We start from the raw sequence: 22,483 nt of genomic DNA, 5'->3' as shown, positions 1-22,483 counted from the left end.
TGAGAACTGTTCAAGGAAAGGAAAACTTGTCAAATAGGATGTACTGCGTGTAATTTCACTTTTAAACATTACCACCACTACGGCATTTAAATGCTAATACTTTTGAAGACAAGAAAATTAAAGTAAAAATATGTACAGTCTGTTACAAAAGTGCTGCAACAGACCAAGTGACATCAAATTTGAAATCTAAGTTTCACTAAAAAAGAAAATATAGTTGTTACTTAATTATTTGATATTTCATTAAGGTGTTACATGAGTTTCGAAAGGTTTGTTCTTATAAATTCGAAAAGTAAAGAACACATTTTTTTTTTTTTTTTTTCTTAAATTTTGAACATACCTTTGTCTAACAATATTAACATTTATCACGTTGATTTGTTAGAAATCGAGTAAGTGATAACAGGGAAAAAGTTTAACGGACGAATATCGACATCCACCAAGATTGATTTCACTCTACGTGCACTTTTTGCCACGGAGAATTCGTCTGCTAAATGCGGATAGCGTGCTGTGAACGCCTATAGGCGTCACGGTAAATGGGTCACTCGGGCTATGCTTGGATGGAAGCGTGCGATTGTTATCGACTAGCTGAACATGGAAAGGGTTAGGTCGGCCGGTGCAATGAGTTTAAGTGGATTCGTTACGGTTGCTTTAGATTTTTTTACGATTTTTACTTGCGAATCCCAATAACGTACAATGTGTTAACGGTGATTAATTGGGATGTATAATCTTGAAATGATGATCATTATGAAGTGATTTATTTTGTTGAAAATATTTTTATATAGCGAAGTAATATTTTTCAATTTTCTGGAAAAATTTATGAATTTTTAAAATTATAATTTTGCCTAGAGATATTTTTTACTATTCGCAAATTGATCATTAAAATTGAAGGATGTGCGAGGACTTCTATAGCTGGACAGTACAAACAAAAAGTCCTGGAAATTATTCGATTTTCCTATTACGAAAATATCGTCTCACCCTACGATCCAGCCGTGTCAACAACGTGACACCAACAACCAACAAGAACAAAAGCCCAAGTAAATACGAGCCTGTAACCCTTGTTCTCAACCCCTGCGTATCATCTCGCCGCCCAGATTCGAAATCGACGAAGGCAAGAGCACGTCGGAAGAAACAGAATCTCGGGAAGGAAGAAGAAAAGCGAAGGAAAGAGGATATTTGGCGCGGCAACAGTAGGGTGCCGGCCGAGAAGATGCGGCCAACAATATGGCCCGTGCTCGGTACAATAGCCTCGTATTATGCGCACAACAAGCGGCAATGGGGCCACGCTAAGGTTACATTACCGGCCAGGTTGGCTCCTCTTCTACCGGCACAAAGAGGACTCACGGCTGGGTGCACAATGCACGATCGGCACGGAAGAGCGAGCGAGACGGAGGAGGCGTCGCCTCTCTCGCCGTGTTCCCACACACACCAGCAGAGGACACGCGCACGTACGCGCGCCACACCGTTAACGGCCGCGCATGCACACAAAGGCCACGAACGCAGACGGTTACGAACGCGTGTTCCCCTTGCACGTGGTGGGGACGTGTTCAGGCTTCCTTCTCAGGCCTGAGAATCTTCCCACGTTTCTCGTAGCACGAGCCAACAGTGTACGAGTGTGCGGAGGAATTTCGGTGGCCGTACGTACACCCATTCCGCTGGGCTGGACGAGGACGGAGGAGCCTCGTGCAGGGTTCGAGCACGGTTTGGGATGGGAGCGAGACAGAGCGATCCACCAACCGTTTTCGCGGCGAGGATGGAGAAGAGGGAGACGATGAACGCAGTGCGGAAGCGTTTCGTATACCAGCACGTTCCGAATTAGGCGTCGGTGAACTGATGGTGGTGCCGCTGTGCTACTCCGGTGGTGCGCCCTTCTCCTTACACCTTCTTCTTCTACCGTGATTGGTCTCGGTTACCGTCTACTACCGGTTCGCAAGCAAAGGCTACACGCTTGTGAGGAAAGAACGCCGCGCCGATTTTTCGGTAAACACGAGGCAACTCTGCTCGATGCCTTGGACTCGCTTCGTTGGATATATCGATTGCCCCGTTCAGGTAACTTTTCTTCTATAGGCATTTGTATTTGTTTCTCTGGATCCGTAAGATTCTCGGTTACGTGAATTCGTGTGGGATTGTAGTAGTTTGTAAGGACTTGTTTTTTGAGGTTAGGTTATAGAGTTTTCTATTCTTCTATTTATCATTATTCGAACCAAAGAGTTTTGTCTGTATTGAAATATTATATATATTGCCTAATATTATCCAATATTAGATACGTAGAAATTTTATAACGAATTGGATAATAGAATAGCTCTCACTTTATATCTTATATACGAAAAAAATATATATATATAAATTCCATAAGATGCGAGGCCTATCTAGAAGCATCGTCTCTACGTCCATCAACGCCATCGAATAAAAAAAAAAACCGTCAATTGATATCTCAAGTCCGCAATATATTTCTACGGCCATTACGGGAAATTACAAATCTATTCGATCATAAAACTCAAAAAAGCCATGTTTAAAATCAGCGACGTACCCGATCGGTGGTCAAGATAGTATGATAGCAGGGTGGTTAATACGATTAATAACAACGTAGAGCCGATGTCCCGATGATAGCGGCATGCCATCGCGGATAACACTCGTTTCGTTCAACTCAACACGCGCACGGTCGCGTGCGCGCGCGCGCGCGCGCGAAAGAGAGAGAGAGAGAGAGGGAACATCCACCATATCCGGCTCGGACGACCAATCAGTGTAATTATCCTACCGGTATCTCTCTCTTTTTACTGGTGTGCCTGCATTCATGCTAATGCCTCGTCCTCAACGTTGGAAACATTATATCAATCGGTCTGGGGAGAAAAAAAAAAAAAAAGAAAAGAAAAGAAATCACGTTTCATCGCGATGGAAACGTTTAAAGCCTTTGAAAGGTTAGTACCTCTTCTTTTTCCCTTTATCTCTCTCTCTCTCTCTCTCTCTCTCTCCTCAACGGGATCGTTCTGTCACGAGGAAATTAATGATGACACGTGCACCTGTTTCGCGATCCTATAGCCCGGCACTCGTTGTGCAAATTGACGTAACTGTAGTTCCATTGGAAGGATTTCGTGCTATCGTTGAAGATACGTATGCGAAGGAGATGAAATTTTTTAAGTCTAATGATAAATATGACAGATGATTTTTGGATAACGAAATATTTATATGTCGTCGTGGTGCTTGATGTCGTTAAAAGGAACAATAATAGGGAAGTGAGGAGGAATCGTGTGAAGATAAATTATTTGCAAGCATTGATCGATATTTACTTTTAATCCGAACAATTAGTAATTGCTACAAATTATTTCAAATAAAAAAAAAAAAAAATAAATGAATTTAACTATTCTTAATCAATCGTTTTGTGTCTCGTTAAAACACATGGGTCGATAATATAAAGAGATATTATACAAGCTATTGTTTCACATTGCGGCGTGTGTTATTTAAAAATATCAAATGAATCATCGACCCTCGATTAATAAAAGCATATAATATAATCCGCTATCGCCAAATTGAGAAGGATCTCGTACGATTTAAAATTAAATTTAAGAACGGTGATCCGGCCATTGATGGGGGCGCATTAATAATAAAATAGATGACACATCGGTACCGCGGCTGACGAAATTATTTCAGCGTAACCGAGAATTCCGGCACAATGCCAAAACGAACGCGAAAATATATTGTGCCGAGTCCGGCACAATTGTATCGAACACGCCGCGTGTCATAGATAATAGAGTGCGAGATAGAGCCACTTAGACTTAGGTGTGTGTTTCTCTTATTATTATTTGTCAAAGTGTCAGAATATATGAAGTGATACGTGTCTTGTTTTTGCTATTTGTTGTAAGAAATTACATATATTTTTCTTTCGGTTGCATATATATATATTTTTTATTGTTTTGTTTCTTTCTTTCTTTCTTTTTTTTTTTTTTTTTGATTTTGTGAGTGAGAGTCCATTAAGGAAAGCATTAACGAAAGGTAATGAGGAGTTTTTGGAAAAGTTTTATACATTTTTCTCCCAGGTATAAGTTATTTATTGTTATATATGAAATTTTTATTTCGATTCAATTTTATTTTTCTTTTTACGGAATTGATTTTTATTTAATTGATTGTTTTTAATATTTGAATAATCTTATTTGATGTAGGTAATATTGTTAATAATTTACTATAATGATACTTACTTACAAAAGTATTTTGATAATTCTTTAATTTTATTTGTTGCTTCATCTCACCAGAAATTTGCTTGGAATTTCCGTTTTCTAAAACCACTTTTCTAATATTTAGATCTAAATATAATACGTTCCTATGTGTGTTTCCTTGAATCGAGTTTCGTAACATAAAATCCCTTTGTCTCATTTATAAGTGGGATCTGAGTCTTGTTAATATAACCAGGATAGATTAAAAAATTAAAGAAATGATGTAAACGTTATTTAAATCTTGAAGAATCTTGAATTAAGGGGAATAAGATATATGAGGAATCACTTGTTCTCACATAATCTTAAAATTTTCTTCAATTATGTATATATCACGTATAATTCAAAACTGATAAAATGTATTTGTTCTTCAACAACCATTTATTATTCAAAACCGAGAGAGAAATTCACAAAATGATAACAAAATCATAGTTTTCGATCGGGTTTTAGAGGGAAAACTTTATAAATACTCGGCCAGCCCACTCGTGTTTGGCCTTTCTAAAAGGGCTAAACACCTCGTTATGTCCCGCAAGCGAAACCTGTCCAAGCGGCCTGCGCCAGGGACGGGCTGTTGGTCATTAAGATCGCACGCTTAATTCGAAAAATCGACTGCCGAGTCCGATCTCAGCAATCTGGAAACCGGTTGCTCGAACCCTTTTCTAACGTCGAACTGGTCTTCCGATGAGCGGCAAAAGGAATAATTGGAATTGGAATTATAAATCACAAAAGTAAATTCGTTTCTTTCCTTTATCGAGAATTTTCGATAGATAGATCAGATATTAATTATTTGAATCAATTCATCGTTACTCGAGATATTACAAAATTTGTGCGATAGGATATTCGAGTAATTATATTTGCCAATTATTCAGCGATAATTTCTACGAATAAAGACAAGACTTAGGTATTACCAAAGAAAGAAGCTAGGGTGTATGAGCAAATCCAATCTGATCTTCTTTTAGATTAACTGACTCATCGATTGCACGAAAGCTCAAAATACCTCGTGTCAAATATTTCATTCAGCTAAGTAAATTCGAAGAAATAATATTATTTCAATTATTCTACTACTACACCCACTACAAAAATTCGAAGTACGAATGTCGAATATTTCATCCCACATACTTTCCGTGTTAAACCTAACTCCTCCAAAAGACAACCTTTCGATTGATCGAAATACCACAAAGCTCGAGGCTATCACGCGGCAAATATTTAGGCCGCTTCAAATCGAAAGATCGATCTGTTTCAATTGTTCTACATCGAGGAGGATTAGAAAACTAGTCCAGCAAACGCTCGACCAGTTCGCCAAGTCGTGATTCAGCGGAGGCGGCGGGCGCTCAAGAGTGGTGGCGACACGTGCTCCTTGTCGGTGGTATTCCAGTGAATCAACAAGTGTCGTGGCTCCTCTCTAGCGACGCAACGAGCCGGTTGGATTCCGATAAACCGGTCAAAGCGAGCGGACCATCATCCGCTTAGCTGGCGCAAAAAAGGAAAAAAAGAAAACGAACCGTCCCTCGGGGAGAACTCGTTTCTTATCGAAAATTCGATGTCGATGGGAGTGCCTAGCGTGCCGACAAGTGCCGCGTGCTATTGCACCGCGTTTCACGCACGTCTACGTCGTCCACGATGACGGGAATGGTGATCTGTGATGGGTCGTGTGGGGAGAGTGTAACGTTGGCAGGTTAGGTTAGGCGATTCTGAGCGAATAAAAGGTTGTGTGAGAAGTTTCCCTCTCCCCTCTTCTTTGCCTCGTTAAATCCTTTTGTTGTTGCGTGATTCGAAAAACGAGGATCCTCGATTTGGAACGATGTGTCGAGATTGATTCGTGCTCGAAATAATATTTATCTAAATATTCGAAAATATCTATTTTATCATCTAGTTTATGTACGTAGGATAGATGTGTATTGCATCATAATTGCATAATTGCTTTTATTTTGGAATTATTGGATTATTTTTTTTGGAATTGAAAATAATAATAAATTTGTTTGAAATTCGCGAATAACACGAATTTTAGTAATATTCGTTTTATAAAGGGTGTTTACGTACAAAATTTGTATATAAATACTGATACAAGTAACGAGAAATTAATTTTGAGAGTTCAAAAATGATAGAATCCGCCTCTTCCTTCGAATATTATGTATTATGAATGCTTAAATTAATAAAAATGAATATATGTTTCACATATTGGATCGTAATATTTCTTCGTCCCGATGTTACTTGACGAGTTAATTATCACATGGAATTGCTGTCAAAGAAAATGGATTATTCGTTGATCGATGCGTGGCAAAGATATGAAAATTTTTTTAATTAATCTCCTCCGGCGAAAGTGTTTTCGTGAAAGTCAAAAAACGTTGGCCAACATTTCTCTTCTTCTCGATCAGTGACGATTATTACGGGATATTAATTTATTAAAAGAAACTTCTCTGTCAACTTATTGATCATCCTCGAGTCGAACGATATATCTATTACTCGAATGGTAAATAATCAATCGCTTCTCTGTCGATAAAAATGTCAAAAGGAAACAAAATGTTTAAAAAATGATCGACGCGATGCTTACGATTTGCACGGATTCAGGTGCACGATTCCTATAGTTTTATATATACACACTGTTTACCTCATCTGATTCAAAAGCGAAGAGGAAAAAACATTTCGCAAGTTTCTCTTATTCTGTGATATGCATATAACGAATGAAACACGTATAAGAATCTTTAGAAAAGTGCAGAAGAAATAACATTCATTTTGGTATTATACAAAAAAAGCAATATTTCCTGACAGGAAAAATATTGTTTCCGCAATTTTACAATTATACTTAACCCCTCAAAATTATCTTTATTATACCTATATTTCGTACGAAAAATAAATTCAATGATCCATTATTTGCTATTATTATTTCGATCTTTATAAAAAAGATTTCTCAATATCTATACTATTCACTTTGAACAGTCATTTCATTTGTTTCTAAATCATTATTTAAAATATAATTTCACCCCAATCACGTTCCAAAAAAAGATCGTTCGCGCGCGTATGATAGAATCAGCAAAACAATATCGTTCTCGGCTTCGACTCGCCTCGAGCATAGGCTCGAACAAAAGCGGCGAACGAGAGAAGCAGCGAAGAGAGCCAAGAAGAAGAAGAAGAAGAAGAAGGAGGAGGAGAGAGATCGGTTCGGATCGGTTGAGCGGATCGCGCGGGTCGTCCTCGTGCTGGTCGCGCGTCATGGCGTGTGCTCGCCGCTTCTTTTTTCCCCTGATCTTGACTCCCCTGCACCCGCTTTTGACACGATGGGCCAGGGGCCACGGGTGTAGCGCAGAGGTAAAACAGTAGTAGTAGGAGAGAAGCGGAGGCGAGGACAGAGGAACCCCCTTCCATCCCTCCCCTCGAGAGTGCGTGCAGGTGTGCACGAAAAGGTCCTCTCCTGCGCCTTCTCCGACACCAACGAAGGGGCCCCCCTGCGCCACTCGACCGTGCACACACACACACATACACACACACACAAATATCTAGGGACGACCGTGTGCCGGGCACACACAGTGACGCGTGGAGGGAACCTGTGCCGGGCCCAACAGGCCCCCAGATCTGTGGGAACTGTTCGGCCCGCGAGCTTCCCACGATACGCTCCGGCTGCTGTGCTGCAGGGTTCACTCGTGCGTTTCCTCCCCTTCCGTCTCCCCTGCCCGACACCCCTCTCTGCCCGCCACCAGTCCCCTAGCACTGGCATGGAAGGGGCAGCGGGTGGGACAGTTGGTGGGGGGAAGCGGTCGAGAGTATAAGTAGCCACTCGGTCCCCACCAGCCACTCAGAATCGACGTGAACACGGTAGCGTGCTCTGGTCTCGGCACTCCGAGAACGCACACGTCATATATACATATATATACATATATATTATCTTGCAACGCATATTCAACGCGTCTTTGAGTTATCATCATCATCATCATCATCATATAATCGTTATTAGATATCGTTCTGAACATTGGAACATTTCTCGAATACGTTCCTTCCACGGGCTTTGTTTGTGACAAGTGGAAAGTGAGGAGAATTGACTGATAAACGATGGCACCGCATACCAGCTACACGCCTGTCAGTGGTATGGAGTACGAGGAGCCGGTGTCGAGGACTTACCAGTACAGAAAGGTGATGAAGCCGATGCTGGAGAGGAAGAGGCGGGCCAGGATCAATCGTTGCCTGGACGAGCTGAAGGATCTGATGGTGACCGCGCTCCAGGCCGAGGGGGAGAACGTGGCCAAGTTGGAGAAGGCTGACATTCTCGAGCTCACTGTCCGCCACCTTCACACGCTCAGGGCTGCAAGAAGGCTCACCCTGACGCCGGAGAACAGCTACGCGGACAGATTCAGGGAAGGGTTCACCCAGTGCGCGCAGGAAGTGTCCTCGTTCCTGTCCACCCCTGTCGCGGCCGCCGTGCACCCTGCTGCCGGTGCGCAATTGATGAGACACCTCGGTGGTTGCCTTCGAAGACTCGAAGGAACTTCTTCCTCGAGCCTTGGAGCCTCCACCACCACCACGACCACAACCACCTCCAGCGTAGCATCAACCACTGTGAACACTGTCGGCAAAGCGACGCCAGCCGTCAGCCCAACCACCAACGTGACGATCAACGTGCCACAGAACGTTTACACGCCCCCGCAAAGTCCTGTCAGTGTGGCAAGCTCGTCCGGGGAGTCCATGGAATCGTCGAACGCTGTTTGGAGGCCTTGGTGATGGGCTGAATGGGATGAAGTTCGATAATTTTTGAAGACTTTGACAAGCAACCATTCTGAACTTCCGTTCTCCTCCCCTGGTGGAGAAGTTTCGCTGTGCGTGGCAGGAGCGAAAAAAACGACGAATCATTTGTCTTCCATACGTTGAAAATTGTTGAACCTCGTTCGAGGTGTTCGATCGATAATTGTAGATTGATATAATCGTTTTTTGTTAAGTAATTAATCGTAATTGGGACCACTGTTTTTCGAGATGCTATATTTCTCTTTCGCTCTCTCTCTCTCTTTCTCCGTTTTTCCTTCTTTCATTGTACTGTAAATAGGTGATGAAGCTTTAAGTGATACGTCTGTGATAGGGCTTGATTTTTGTACCTGAGATAAACTATATTCTCGTAAAGTAGAGGGATGATTATTATTATTATTATTATTATTATTATTATTATTATTATTAATATTATTATTATTATAGATTATAATTTGTTATGTTTAAGAGGCAATTTCTTTTTTTTTTTTTTTTTTTTTTTTTAGACATAATAAAATACACGATGTTTCTGTTTAAAACCGATTACACGTCATGCAGAAATTAATAAACATACATTGTTTCAATCATAATCATTCTGGTTTATCATAATCACTCCTAACCTTCATCCTTATCATTTATTTTATTGTAATTCAATAATATTCAAATTAGTTATATGAAGTTAATATTTTTAGATCCATTGTAAAAATATTATTTTTAAAAATGATACTAAAAATTTATTAGTATAAGAATAAAACAATAAGTAAAGTAGAGATAATTAATAGTTGATAATAATTGCTTTGAATAAAATATTTTAAAAAGATATAGGTATATTTAAAAAATATATACTTTATCATCTCTTTGGAGAAAATCTCACTCGACAAATTTAATTTCAAATAGTTAAAAAGTAATTGCATGTAATTGTTGAAATAAAATTAATATCTGATTTAATTATGAAAAATATATTTCTATTTTGATATATTAAATAATCAGAAGATGATCGATTTTTTTTTTATCAAAAGAGTTAATAAACTAAATAAAAAATAAATAAATAGGACAATAAATTTCTAAATTTTTATTCATTGTGATTCTTTGAGATTAAGATGAATTTTGAAGAATTTATTCAATTATCGTGTAAGAATTTGAAGAAAACATATGAAGAAGATCAGCGAAAATTTAATGGAATAATTTGTCATTTAAATCACGGTTATCAAGTCCTTGATAAATTTCAGCGAAAGCTTGAGCTTAAAGAAACACCGTTTTAATTTATAATTTCGAAGAAAAGGCACATGAAATATCGATTTCCATATTAAGCATGATGCTTTAAAGGAAAAGGGACACACAGAAATTAAACCACTTTCATGGAATTATTGTCTATTATTAATTATTTAAGCGTTCGCAAGAAAACAACCCTTGTCAATTTGTGATGTTCCTCCACCAAAAAAAAAAAAAAAAAATATGAAGAAGAAATAAATTTGGAGATTTCAAATTTTAATATATATATATATATAAATATTATAAATATTACCAATAATCGTTTCAATCTCATCCAACCTGTATATATCCTAACTATCAACAACCGATACAATCACGTTTATAACATCGAGATATTAAAATTATTATAACATACAGATCGCAACATAATACCAACATATATTGTATATATATCTCTACCAACTACCAAGAACCCTTAACATAAATCATTACGTTACATTTTTAACCGTAATTAAAATTGTACATCCTGTCAAGAAAAGGAATCATTTAAGATAAATTTTTAACGGTATTACGTATTACCGTGTATCTTTCGTGTTCTGGATCCATGTTAAATCAATTTCGGCAATTATTAAACTCGGAGAAAAAAAAAAAAAATACACGATTCGCGTGATAACCTAATTTCGATGGATCACTGATTCGCTACTTTCACGACACGTGGGCCCATCAATCCTCTCTGCCTGAAAAACGTTTCGCGTGGATCGTTTCGCAACTTGCTATATAGGGTGTCCTATAATTTCCCGATCCTGTAATTTGCAGGAAAAGGAGGGGGGAGGCCCGATTCTTCTCATCCAAAAAAGGTTGGCCATCGACGGGAGATAAATTCTCGGCTCTCGGAAAGAGAGTTTCGCGTTTTTTGGAACATCGTTACAAATCGTCTTTGATCTCTTCTTTCCCGTTGTGAGAATGCGCGACAATGATTAAATGCGCGAAAGAGTTGATTTTAAACCCGGTATTATTAACGAGGGTAATTTGGGACATTCTTCCTCAATTGCGAGATCGAAATCGTGGAAAATTGTAAATTATATTGTTTGTAACAGTCTTCGAATTAATATTTTGTTTTCTTGGCTTCTTACCATGCATCTTGTGTGCATAAATTACATATCTTGTTTTTACACAGAGACAGTTTTTATATTGTTGTGTAGTTTTTTATTTATTTGTTTGTTTAGAAATAGTAAAGAGAATTAATTTGTTCTTATAAAAAAAAAAATAATTATATACAAATATTTTCAAAAGATTATTGTCATTTTATCATAATTTTCTTTAATTTAAGAGATGAAGTCTGTTCGTGTAACAAATTTGTTTTTTTTTTTTATTTGAAATGTAAATGGAAAATCTCTGGCTGCTCGAATTCGCTTAACAGAGATGCGTTTAAATAATTATAATCAATAATTAATTTATCATTTGCCTTAAATCTCTCACAAGTATCTCGTCAATCATTTCGATCATTCTTATTCCCAAGAAAATTGAAGTAGTTAGCAAAATTTCGTTTAGCAAAGATCAAGCTAATTCTATCACCTCTCTCACTTACGAAATGTTTCCCATTACGGAAAAACATTAACCCCGAAAAATACCTGATGATATAAATACATATTTTCACAAAGAAGAAGAAATATATATAAATTTGCGCAATTACAGTCTAATTACAACCCTCCACGGTTAATCGTCCTTAACGTGCCTAAAATACGAAGTGTACGAATAACCCCCTTTCTAAAAGTCGCAGCGTGTAGCAAAACACGTATTAAGAGCAATTCGAATCAATTTTCCCGCCGTTTCGACGCTTCCTTCCCCCTCCCCTCTTATCTCAATTACACACGCCGAGGTTCCGGATTCACTTTCGACGCCGCGATCCACAGCGCCATTAATTACGTATCGGGCCGAATGGCGGCCGATTAAAAACCATAATAAACAAGGAGGAGGGCAGATGTTTTTTTTCGAATGATCGCGGCACGAATGATTGCGTGTCGAATTCGCAGGCAATCGTCGAACGTTTGTCCATTAATAACCGCCGTGGAGGGGAGACGCTTTCGCACTTTTTTCTCGCGCCTCCTTTTCCCTCGAGCTTTCCCGCGAGTGTTCCGCCTCCTTTTACGTAATTGGGCTTGGTTCGGGCAACGCAGAACGTCGTTGTTGAATTTCGTTGAGGAATGAATCGTTCATCGGATTCGAGGGATAAAATGAAAGTGAGTTTGTTGATGGTTGTCTGATTTAATTTTGGATAGAAGAATGTGCGATACTGAATTGCGGTTGCAGTGTTGATCGAAAGATAAATTTGAATTTATGAAGGGAATATGGCATTCGATTGTTTAAACAAGTGAATCTATTCCAAATAAACGTGGTTCAAACTTACAAGCTTGTTCCAAACTTGTTGTATTCAAAGATTTATAAATATCGTGTGCACTATGTGTAGATATTTATAGAGAAAATTCCTTCAAAATATATATAACAAGTTTATTATAAAGAACGTGAAAATAGATTTCTACTTCGAATAATAATTATTCTGATTCACACGTAATAATGCTCGTCAGATATGTTGTATCTATAAGAAAAGATTAAAAAATTATTCGATTAAAAATGTGGATTTCGTATCCTCTTCTGATAACAAGTGATTAGGAACCACTTTAAATTAATTGATTTTATTTATTCTGAAACTTTCGGTGTAGATTCGAATTTAGAAATCTAGAATCTAGAAATGCTTCGTAAATTTAGCATTTTAGAAAGAAAAAAGATCGATTGAATTGAATCATTAAAATTTCAAACAACAGATTTTGCAGTAGAAATATAAAGTAAGCAATCGATCGAACGAAATCGACGAATATATAATTTAATTTCTGTTGCAGATAGTTGGAACTCCGTTTGCATGATGCTGACAGCTGCCTTTTACATAATTTGAATAGGTACGTGGAAAGACACAGGTTACGTATATTATGTATAAAAATTTGGTTAAACAGTCGCGTGCATGAAAGGATCTTATTTAAAGGATTATTAAACGATTATTCCACGAGATAAGATCTACACGGAATACGGTTCATTAAGACAGCCGTATTTAAATATGGGCCAGAAATGCATCGATAAACATCGATTTCTACGAGCGGCCATCGTTCAAGGAGAATCATAACGATATGTCTCTTCAATGAAAAAGGATCGTTTATTAATCTTGGCAAATATATATTCACGTATATATATTTTACGTATCGTGTGAAAATCGAACACGATTTCCAAGCTCGGCTTGTATTCCACGAAAAAATTATTCTCTCGGTGAATTGGTTCACGTGTTACGACACGGAGCCTCCATCCTGTCATTATCTGTCTCGTTAAATTCGTATCATGAATTTGTGCATCCGTTATTCTATCTGTTCTTTTTTTTTTTTTTTTTTTTTTTTTAATTCTTAATCTTCCATTAATTTTTCTTTTTGATTATTCGTGAGAATGTTTCTACTCTTTTGATGATGCCAAGAAAAGATAAAGATGGTGTATGTATATGGAAGAAAATTTTTTTTCAATTTCTTTTAATTTCCTTGGCACGATTAATCGTTTGAATTAATGATTTTTAAATGATATTTAAAATATAATTAAATGATTACCGAAAAATACACATACAGGAAATATTTTTCTCAAGAATAGTTTTCTAATATTTCTATCTTCCTTACAATAATATAAACAATTCGAAACGCAAATTATCCCATCTTACGTTTAACACAATCTACGCGATCCACGTTGATTTCTAAGTTGACTGATTAAAAATATGCTTGTAAAATGAATTTATCAGTAATAACGGTACACCCAGTCGTTTGAAATTCGTTGTTCGAAGATGAAAAAAAGTACAACGTAAGTTTGTAACATCCGATCCACGGCGGAAATTTAACCAGAAGTTGTCGATCTTCGCTCGTATGACGTATACACCGTCGATATATCTCGATCCCACTATAGCTACACGACGTTTGTAGGTTGGATAGGCTGCGAAAATGACGCGCTACCACGAAAGTGAGAAAATGATGGTTAATTCGGTGAAATTTCGCGAGACGCACAATCCAAACCACGTATCCGTCGAACTAAAGCCAAACATGTTTCATCACAGATGTTACAGACTGTCCAGGATGGACGTAATAGCGTACAATCACCATCACGAGATCGCGAGCGTCGAGTACAGTATCGATGACCTGGAGAGCCAGAATGAGGACGAAGACGAGGATATATCCCCGTATATCGACATCGATCAGCGTGTTCTGACCCTGGAACGGCTGTCCGCTGCGAATGGCGAAAAGAAAGACAAGACACCGTTGAGGAGAAGTTTATTCTCGTACGTGGCGCCGTACATCGTGTTCCAGTCGTTCGACTGCAAGGGGCCAATAATGCCGCACGAAGTAACCAAACACCTGAAGTGGCATCTGAGCACGATCACACCATTAATCGTACGTCGTACCTTGATCAACTCAGGTTTTCAACTGATGAAGAGGTGCCAGGAGTGGTGCGGCACCTGGGGCAAGCACATGAAGTCGTCGTGCTTCAGGGCGGTGAAGGAGTCCCAGAAGATCAATCATTTTCCGGGCACGTTCCAGATAGGGCGTAAGGATTGTCTCTGGGTGAACCTGAGCAAGATGATGTTGAAACACGAGGTGAAGGAGTTCGATTTCGTTCCACGCACCTACGTTCTTCCCCGCGATCTCACCTGTTTCCGTCAAGTGTGGAAAAAGTTTGGCAGCAAGGGGAAATGGATCGTGAAACCGCCCGCCTCCGCCAGGGGTACGGGTATCAAGGTGGTGCACCGTTGGTCCCAGATACCGAGGAAACGGGCCGTGATAGTGCAACAATACCTGTCCAGGCCTAAGCTGATAAGCGGCGCCAAGTTCGATCTGCGCCTCTACGTTCTTGTCACGAGTTTCAACCCTTTGAAGATCTACCTCTACCCGGATGGCCTGGTCCGTTTCGCCTCGGTCAAATACAACGACGACATAAACTACCTCAGCGACCGTTTCATGCATTTGACCAATTACAGCATCAACAAGACCAACTCCACTTACACGAGCAACGACTGCGTTGATTCTTGCACGGGGCACAAATGGGCGCTGAGAACCCTTTGGTCTTACCTCGAGAAGGAGCACGTGAACGTTTCGAAATTGTGGGCCACCATGAAGGACATAGTGGTGAAAACGATGATCGCAGGCGAGTCGAACATCACCCCGTTGACCAGGGTCAACACGACATCCCGTTACTGTTGCTACGAGCTGTTCGGCTTCGACATACTTCTGGACGAGAATTTGAAACCCTGGCTGCTCGAGGTGAACATATCGCCCTCGTTGCAATCCTCCTCGCCCCTCGACACCGCCATCAAGGGTCCATTGATCAAGACTGTGTTCAACATAGCCGGATACCAATTGCCGAACACTTTGTCGTTCGAGGAAGCGAGAAAATTAGCGGAGAAGTATCAGTTGGACATGGTGTGCCAGGATTACAGACTGTATAAACTCGGGTTGAATAACCAGGAACGGATTAAACATTCGATCTATACGAATTTGAGGAATCGTGAAGATTACGTGGAGTCCATTATCAAAAATCTGACCCCGGACGACGTTAGACAATTGATCATGTACGAGGACGAGCTGACGCAATTGGACAGGTTCGAGAAGATCTTTCCAACTGCCAATAGCTACGAGTACCTGCAGTACTTTGATGTTCCAAGGTACTATAACATGTTGCTTGACGCGTGGGAGGTGAAATACGCGGATAACAGATCGGAAGGGATAATGAGATTGCAGAAACTATGCCAGCAAAAGTATCATTTGGAACCGGTCTGTTAATAAGGGATATATTGTGTTCTTATTTAGGGACCTAAACTGTATAAGGGTTTTTTTTTTTTTTTTATATAGCTTAAACTTATAATCGATAAAACGACGTGAAAAATGAATCAGAAAAGGAAAGAAAAAAGAGAAAAATATATATATATATAAAAAAAAAAAAAAAGAAAACACAAAGAAAACTCCTTCGCTCTATCCCTTTTTTATATAGATATATAATGTACATCGTACACCAATTTGTATAGGAATACAATTGTTGTATAATAGAAATGATTGGATAGAAAGGTTATGTCACCAGATGTTTACGTCATGTGCCTTTACTACGGTTGTGCAAATTTACCTTAATGTAAATGGCATTATTTGACTTAATAAAAACGATTTTACAACGATAGAAATCGTCGCAATGGATTTTTTTTCTTTCTTTTTCTAGTTTTCTTACTTTCTTTTTGATTTTTAAATTTCAATTTATTTGGAAAGGATGTACCAATACCCAAACGCGATTAAGATCGATCCATACCAGGTTTGTAAAACTTTTTTATGGTCTTTTTTGTATAATATTCGCAGCTGCGTTGCTCATATATATATATATATAAAATAACTTTTCAAAGTTTTTCAAAGAGATGAGATCGAACAATTGAATTGGATTATTTAATTTTTTTATTTTATAAAAAGATAATAATATCATTGTCAAATTATTTTATATGAAAAACTGTATCGATGTGTAAGTATATGTTTTTTAACACGTTCAGTTCTTATTTAATTTTTATTACAAAACAAGATTAAGATTAGATTTAGTTTAGAATATTTAATTTTTATTTGGATAGGAAAATGATGATTAAATTTTTCGAATCGTCTTATTTGAAGATCAAATTGATAAATAATAATAATAGTTTTATTTATTTATGTTTATTATTGATTATAATGATTTTAGATATTCATACACAGGGCAGAACGTGTTAACGAAAAAATTTAATTTTAGATTAATTAAAAGGATAAAGTTACTTAGCATTATTGAACAATTATTTTTTTTTTTATTATATTAAGCATCATTAAACACTGTTTTAATGATTATTAAAAAGAACAATAATATCACTTGTTTAATAATACTAAATATCATAACAAAAAATATTATTTTATTTTTCGTTCGAAATATAATTTGTATCTGTATTCTGTTTATATCGACAAATATATAAATTCGAAAATATTAGGTTAATTTTACGAAAAAAGACATGCAAATTACAGTGTCAATTATTTCGAATATCGTATTATTGTAATTTTTTTTTTTTTTTTAATTCTTTGGCGATAAAATAAAAAAATAAGAATTGATTTGAAATTATATGTATTTTTAATTTTCCAAATCATTTCCTCCGATAAAATATTACAATTCGCAGTTTTTTACACAAATTTCTATTCAACACAAAATTGTATCAACGATTAATACATGCCATACCAGACATACGTGATGGGAATTTCAATTTTTTAATAAGATAAATAGACGATGTCTTGGCATTGAGCAGAGATACGATTGCACTCGATGAAAAATTAATTTCAATGTTAAGAACATTTATTTACAGTCGTACTTTTATATAAATTAAAAAATTCGTCCCCTTTATACGAAAGTCTCGAATATTTTTAATTGCCTGAACTTAGCTCAACAGTAACGAAAGTTCATTTGCATCATAAAACGTATCAAGGCAAATACACAACGCATAAGTATATTCCCATTTTATGGTGTTGCTCAATAAAACACAGAATTCTTTTGATTCTTACTTCAAACTGATAACTAATCACTTTAAAAATCTTCCAACTTCAAACCGCATCAAACACAGACTGCAAAGCGCAAACTTCATTGCAATTTCACCTTCATCACTAACCTCCATTGCTCCACTTTCGGCCAAAAAAAAATTTTAAATTTTCAAGTGCAACCGATCCATCCTTACTCGATCGATCGATCGATAAAGAACCACCGAGCAATATTAAGAAAATCTCGAACCGACCCGAAAAAAAACTTAAGAAGCCAAAAAGTGGAATATGACAATTCAAATGACCGAGGATTGCACGAGCACTTGCTTCAGTAAATTATCGTACAACAACACTTATTTCGAGGACGACGAACTGTACACGTACATCGAGATCACCGAAACGCTGTTGAAGGCCAGACCTTATCGAATCCGTCGAACGATCCCCGATGTCGGCTCCGGTGACAAAAACTTGTCGTTGCCGATGAGGTTCAGCCTGTTCGCCTACGTCCCTCCATTCATCATCTTCCACACGAACGAAACCACGAAACTGCCGGCAGAGATCACTAAACACCTGATATGGTGGCAAACGAAGAAGAATCCAACGGGGATCGTGACCAACACGGCGAAGAAATCCGGATTCAAGACGACGACCAGCTCGGCGGACAACTGGTGCGGCACCTGGTGCAGCACAGCGGCCTACTCCAGATTAAGACGGACGAAAATTTTCTCGAAGGTGAACCATTTCCCGAGCAGCATCGAGCTGGGCGACAAGATAGCCCTTTCGAAGAATTTTCGAAGGATGAAGAGGAAGTTCGGGAGCAAGAATTTCGATTTCATACCGTTGACCTTCATCCTGCCCGACGAGAGATACCTGTTGGGCAAATTTATGCAGAAGAACGGCGGGTTCTGGATCGTCAAGCCGCCGGATTGTTGCGCGGGAAGCGGGATCAAGATAGTTTCCCATTTGTACGAGATACCAACGTATCGGTCGTTCGTCGTTCAACGATACATCTCCTCCCCTAGATTGATCGACGGTATCAAATTCGACTTGAGACTGTACGTGCTGTTGACAAGCATCGATCCTCTTAGGATATACGTGTATAAGGAGGGTTTGGTGAGGCTGGCTACGGAGAAATACGTGAACCACGTGAACACCCTGTCGAACAAGTTCATGCACCTCACGAATACCAGCGTGAACAAGTTCAATCCGAACTTCAAGCCGAACGACGATCCGAACAAGTGCAAGGGCAACATGTGGACGCTGAGCTGCCTTTGGAAGTACTTGGCTTCCACGGATAACGTGGACATTATCAAGATCTGGACCAAGATCAAGGACATAGCTGTTAAAACCGTCATCTCCGCGGAACCGTCTTTGTACAAAGCGTGGAAGAAGACCTCGATGAGCACGTACAATTTCTACCAGCTTTTCGGTTTCGACGTTCTATTGGATAAACATTATCGGCCCTGGCTGCTCGAAGTGAACGATTTCCCCTCCATGGAATCCGACACGCCGCTCTGTAAATTGATCAAAGGCCAATTGGCCAAGGATTATCTGAATTTGGTCGGTTTCCACGTACCCGATCTGTTGAGCCCCAAGGAACTGAAGGTTTTGAGAGTGATCTACAAGAAGCACACGATCTGTTACAACAGGCATTTGTACTCGAATATGCTGACGTGGGACGATAGGAAGAAGCAATATGCTGTTATGAAGAAAGCTAGTAGGAAGTATTACTTGAAATCGATATTGAAGAACTTGACACCGGATGACGTTAGAGTGCTGATAAAACACGAGGATGAGATTACTCAATCGGGTCGGTTCGAGAGAGTCTTCCCTACGTGCGACACGTATCAATACTTTACTTTCTTTGAAGAATCAAGATACTATAATTTGTTATTAGACGCGTGGGAACACGAATACGGGCGTAATCGGGCAAAGGGTATCGAGAGGCTAAGAAAGCTTTGCAAGAAGAAATATCATTTGTCTTGAGGATATTTTATGATTGTCTGGTAAGAAATATATATATATATCGAAGAGTATTTTGGAATCTTTTTGAAAACGTGTGAATCGTTCTTAAGCCATTATTATAAGCCATTATAGATTGTTATTGAGATCTCGATATTATCGAAAGTTTCGAAATCCAGATTCGATTATCGATTAACGAGAATGCGCGGACAACTCGATTTCGGCTCTGTTCGGCAAAAGTCGGACGTGATCGTTTCGAGAACGAACGTATGGAAGAGAAAATATATAAAAAGGGAATAATGTTCGATTCATGGGTTAAAATAAGGATTTAATTTGTTTAATATATATATATATATTTATATATATAAATATATATATATATTTTTTTTATATATATACATATATTCAAATCCTGGATTTCATAAACTTTCGCAGAAATCTAGAGTGATACCGAGATTTCTGACGATTTCGTTCGAATTTTTCCGATCCGTCCCGAATATGTAGTCTTGGATAACTGTACGTTTTTAATCTTAAATGTCCTCGCTTGAAATAAGGTTAGAAGTAAAGTTATTGATAGGTTCGCATAATTTAGGGATGTAATTAATTTTGGTTGTGAGTTAAATTTAACAAATGCTCACAAAAATAGAGATAAAAATGTATTCAATTTTTATTTTCATATTTAAATAATGATCGCCTTATAAAGCACCGTTTATATGACGAATCGATTATGAATATGGATATTGACAGTTTTTAATATTTATTATTTTTTAACAAAATAAAGGAAACAATGTTGTATCAATTTGCAAAACAATTGTATCGTGGAATTTATAGCACTTTTTTGAGAATTTTACAGGTTATCATAAAAATAATATGTAAAAACTATTGATGTGTAACAATATTTTATACGATTATTTGAGAAATTTGTACACCACACATCTTATAACACACATGAGAATAAAATCAAATATTGAATATCATAGAATTAGATTATTTCACTGGTTGATTAATAAACTAAATTTTTTTTTTTATAAAAATACTTTGATAATGGCATCGTTATCAAAATGTAAAATATTGTATAACGGGAAAGGTATAAATTAGTATTTAAAGCAATATTGTTAATAATTTACAGTAAATATGTAAACAATTGATGATTGATATTTTATTTATATTAAGACAAAATTCAATAATGATAATATGTGTATATAATATATATATATATATATATATATATATATATATATATATATATATATATATATATATATATATATATATATTATATATATATTATATATAGAAAAAGATTGGAAATTTTGTAAAATAGAATTAATAAAAATTTGTACAAACGAAAGATGCATAAAATCGAAAAAAATTTTATAGAAGATAGAAGATATCGTAAACAGATTGAAGAAGAATCAATTTGTGAACATTAATTGCAATTTCCGGAGAATTTCAAGGTATCAAAGTCGTCATAAGAATTGATAGAAGAGATATCGGGTAGGCGGTTATGCTCGTCCCCGCGTAATTGGAACGGAGCAGACCTTCGAAGAGTTAAATAGTTTCACGGCTGTAACAGCGTCGGGTTTAATAAATCCGTACTAACAATTTAATGTCTCTATTGTGGCCGCGACGACCGACGGTACCGGCAACTGAACTTGATTAGGTTAATACGAAAGGGGACCAGATTTCTTCGCTTCCGCCCTTTAAATTCAATTACCAGACTGTGGTCCGCCAGTTAAAACATCGTATATCAGTTTTGTCCGGAGGAAGTACGATCCATGATAAGCCGACGAAATCAATTATCCCCTAGAAATCGTTGTCTCGAGTTTGATCGTTCTTCGTTTGTATCCCTTTGCAAAAAAAAAACTTTTTTTTTTTTCAAGAAACTTAAAATATTTATAACAATTTTTTTGAAGATGATGAAGATCGAGATTGAGAAAATTCTTGTATTTATTTGGTTTGAATTGGAAGACAGTGTAAAATTTTTGGAAGAAGTTAAGAAGAAAGTTATTATGAGATTGAAGAATATCAAAATTAAGTCTTTTTAAATGATAATTATTAGAGGAAAATTTTATTGGTTAAAATTGTTAAAGAACGTGAATCGATGCAATCAAGATTATCAATATAAAAACGATCGATATACATTGTTAATATTGTTAATATCACTGAATATTCACAAGAATGTTGAGAATTTTGAAATATACGTTGGTCGTTTGAAAGCTACATTATGAATGGAAATTATTTTTAGGTTAAGAAGACATTATTTCTGGTAAGTTTCTTATATGTAAATATATAGCTATAATATATAGCTTTCACATTATTTTATATACGGCATATTTAAATTATCTATAAAGAGTAATTAAAATAATTTTAAGAATAGTTAAGAAAGAATGATTTAAATACTGGTTACATATATCTATAATAGATTTTGATTAAAATTCACGTTTTGAACGTGTATTAAAGGTATACATCTGTAATATATGTTAGAGAATTAAAAATTCATGTTCAATATGTAGTTATGTGTTTTAATATTCATGTATATAAATATTAAGGATTTACGTGTACAAATATACAGTTATGTGTATTAACATATTTATTCATATACGAAATGGATATTGGATTTAATTAATAAATTTTACATAAATTTTACATAAATTTTAAGTAAAATAAAACGAAAAATGAAGTTTCAAATTATGAATTTTTATACGTAATACATAATATTAATAAATTATAATTTCCATAATAATTATACAGATATTAAAAATTATGTACAAGTAAATTTACGTA

At 37.0% G+C, this 22,483-nt stretch overlaps 3 protein-coding genes across 10 annotated transcripts in view; all 3 read left to right on the top strand.

Annotated features, from left to right (window-relative positions):
* LOC100868848 (tubulin monoglutamylase TTLL4) overlaps positions 1–16,386 on the top strand; it is a 162,408-nt gene extending 146,022 nt beyond the window's left edge. For 5 of the 8 annotated variants that reach the window (XM_086914650.1, XM_031919104.2, XM_086914651.1 and 2 more), the window contains 2 exons: positions 13,037–13,093; positions 14,275–16,386. In XM_086914650.1, the coding sequence (XP_086770776.1) occupies positions 14,294–15,994 (1,701 nt within the window). In that variant the 5' untranslated portion in view covers positions 13,037–13,093; positions 14,275–14,293 and the 3' untranslated portion in view covers positions 15,995–16,386. Of the gene's footprint in view, positions 1–1,574; positions 2,044–3,706; positions 3,985–13,036; positions 13,094–14,274 lie in introns of those variants that run through there. The other 3 variants (XM_086914653.1, XM_086914652.1, XM_086914654.1) reach the window with 3 other exon arrangements.
* Positions 7,994–9,517, top strand: LOC100869241 (enhancer of split mbeta protein). The gene has a single exon (XM_003697408.4). It carries the CDS (start codon positions 8,244–8,246, stop codon positions 8,907–8,909), a length of 666 nt encoding a protein of 221 aa, XP_003697456.1. The 5' UTR covers positions 7,994–8,243; the 3' UTR covers positions 8,910–9,517.
* Positions 16,387–16,525: 139 nt separating the features above from the next.
* On the top strand, positions 16,526–20,675 carry LOC100869125 (tubulin monoglutamylase TTLL4). The gene has a single exon (XM_031919068.2). The coding sequence runs from the start codon at positions 18,023–18,025 to the stop codon at positions 19,718–19,720; it is 1,698 nt and encodes a 565-aa protein (XP_031774928.1). The 5' UTR covers positions 16,526–18,022; the 3' UTR covers positions 19,721–20,675.
* Positions 20,676–22,483: the final 1,808 nt, after the last annotated feature.

This window comes from Apis florea, unplaced genomic scaffold, assembly GCF_048593485.1.
Source record: "Apis florea isolate Af1SG1 unplaced genomic scaffold, ASM4859348v1 contig_3696_pilon, whole genome shotgun sequence".
NCBI lineage: Eukaryota > Metazoa > Arthropoda > Insecta > Hymenoptera > Apidae > Apis > Apis florea.
Note: the sequence above shows the minus strand (reverse complement) of the source record. Positions and strands in the feature narration are given on the sequence as shown.

Bases quoted from the DNA above. Each gene is read 5' to 3' on its own strand.
- LOC100869125 (XM_031919068.2), top strand. From the start codon at position 18,023: ATGACAATTCAAATGACCGAGGATTGCACGAGCACTTGCTTCAGTAAA.
- LOC100869241 (XM_003697408.4), top strand. From the start codon at position 8,244: ATGGCACCGCATACCAGCTACACGCCTGTCAGTGGTATGGAGTACGAG.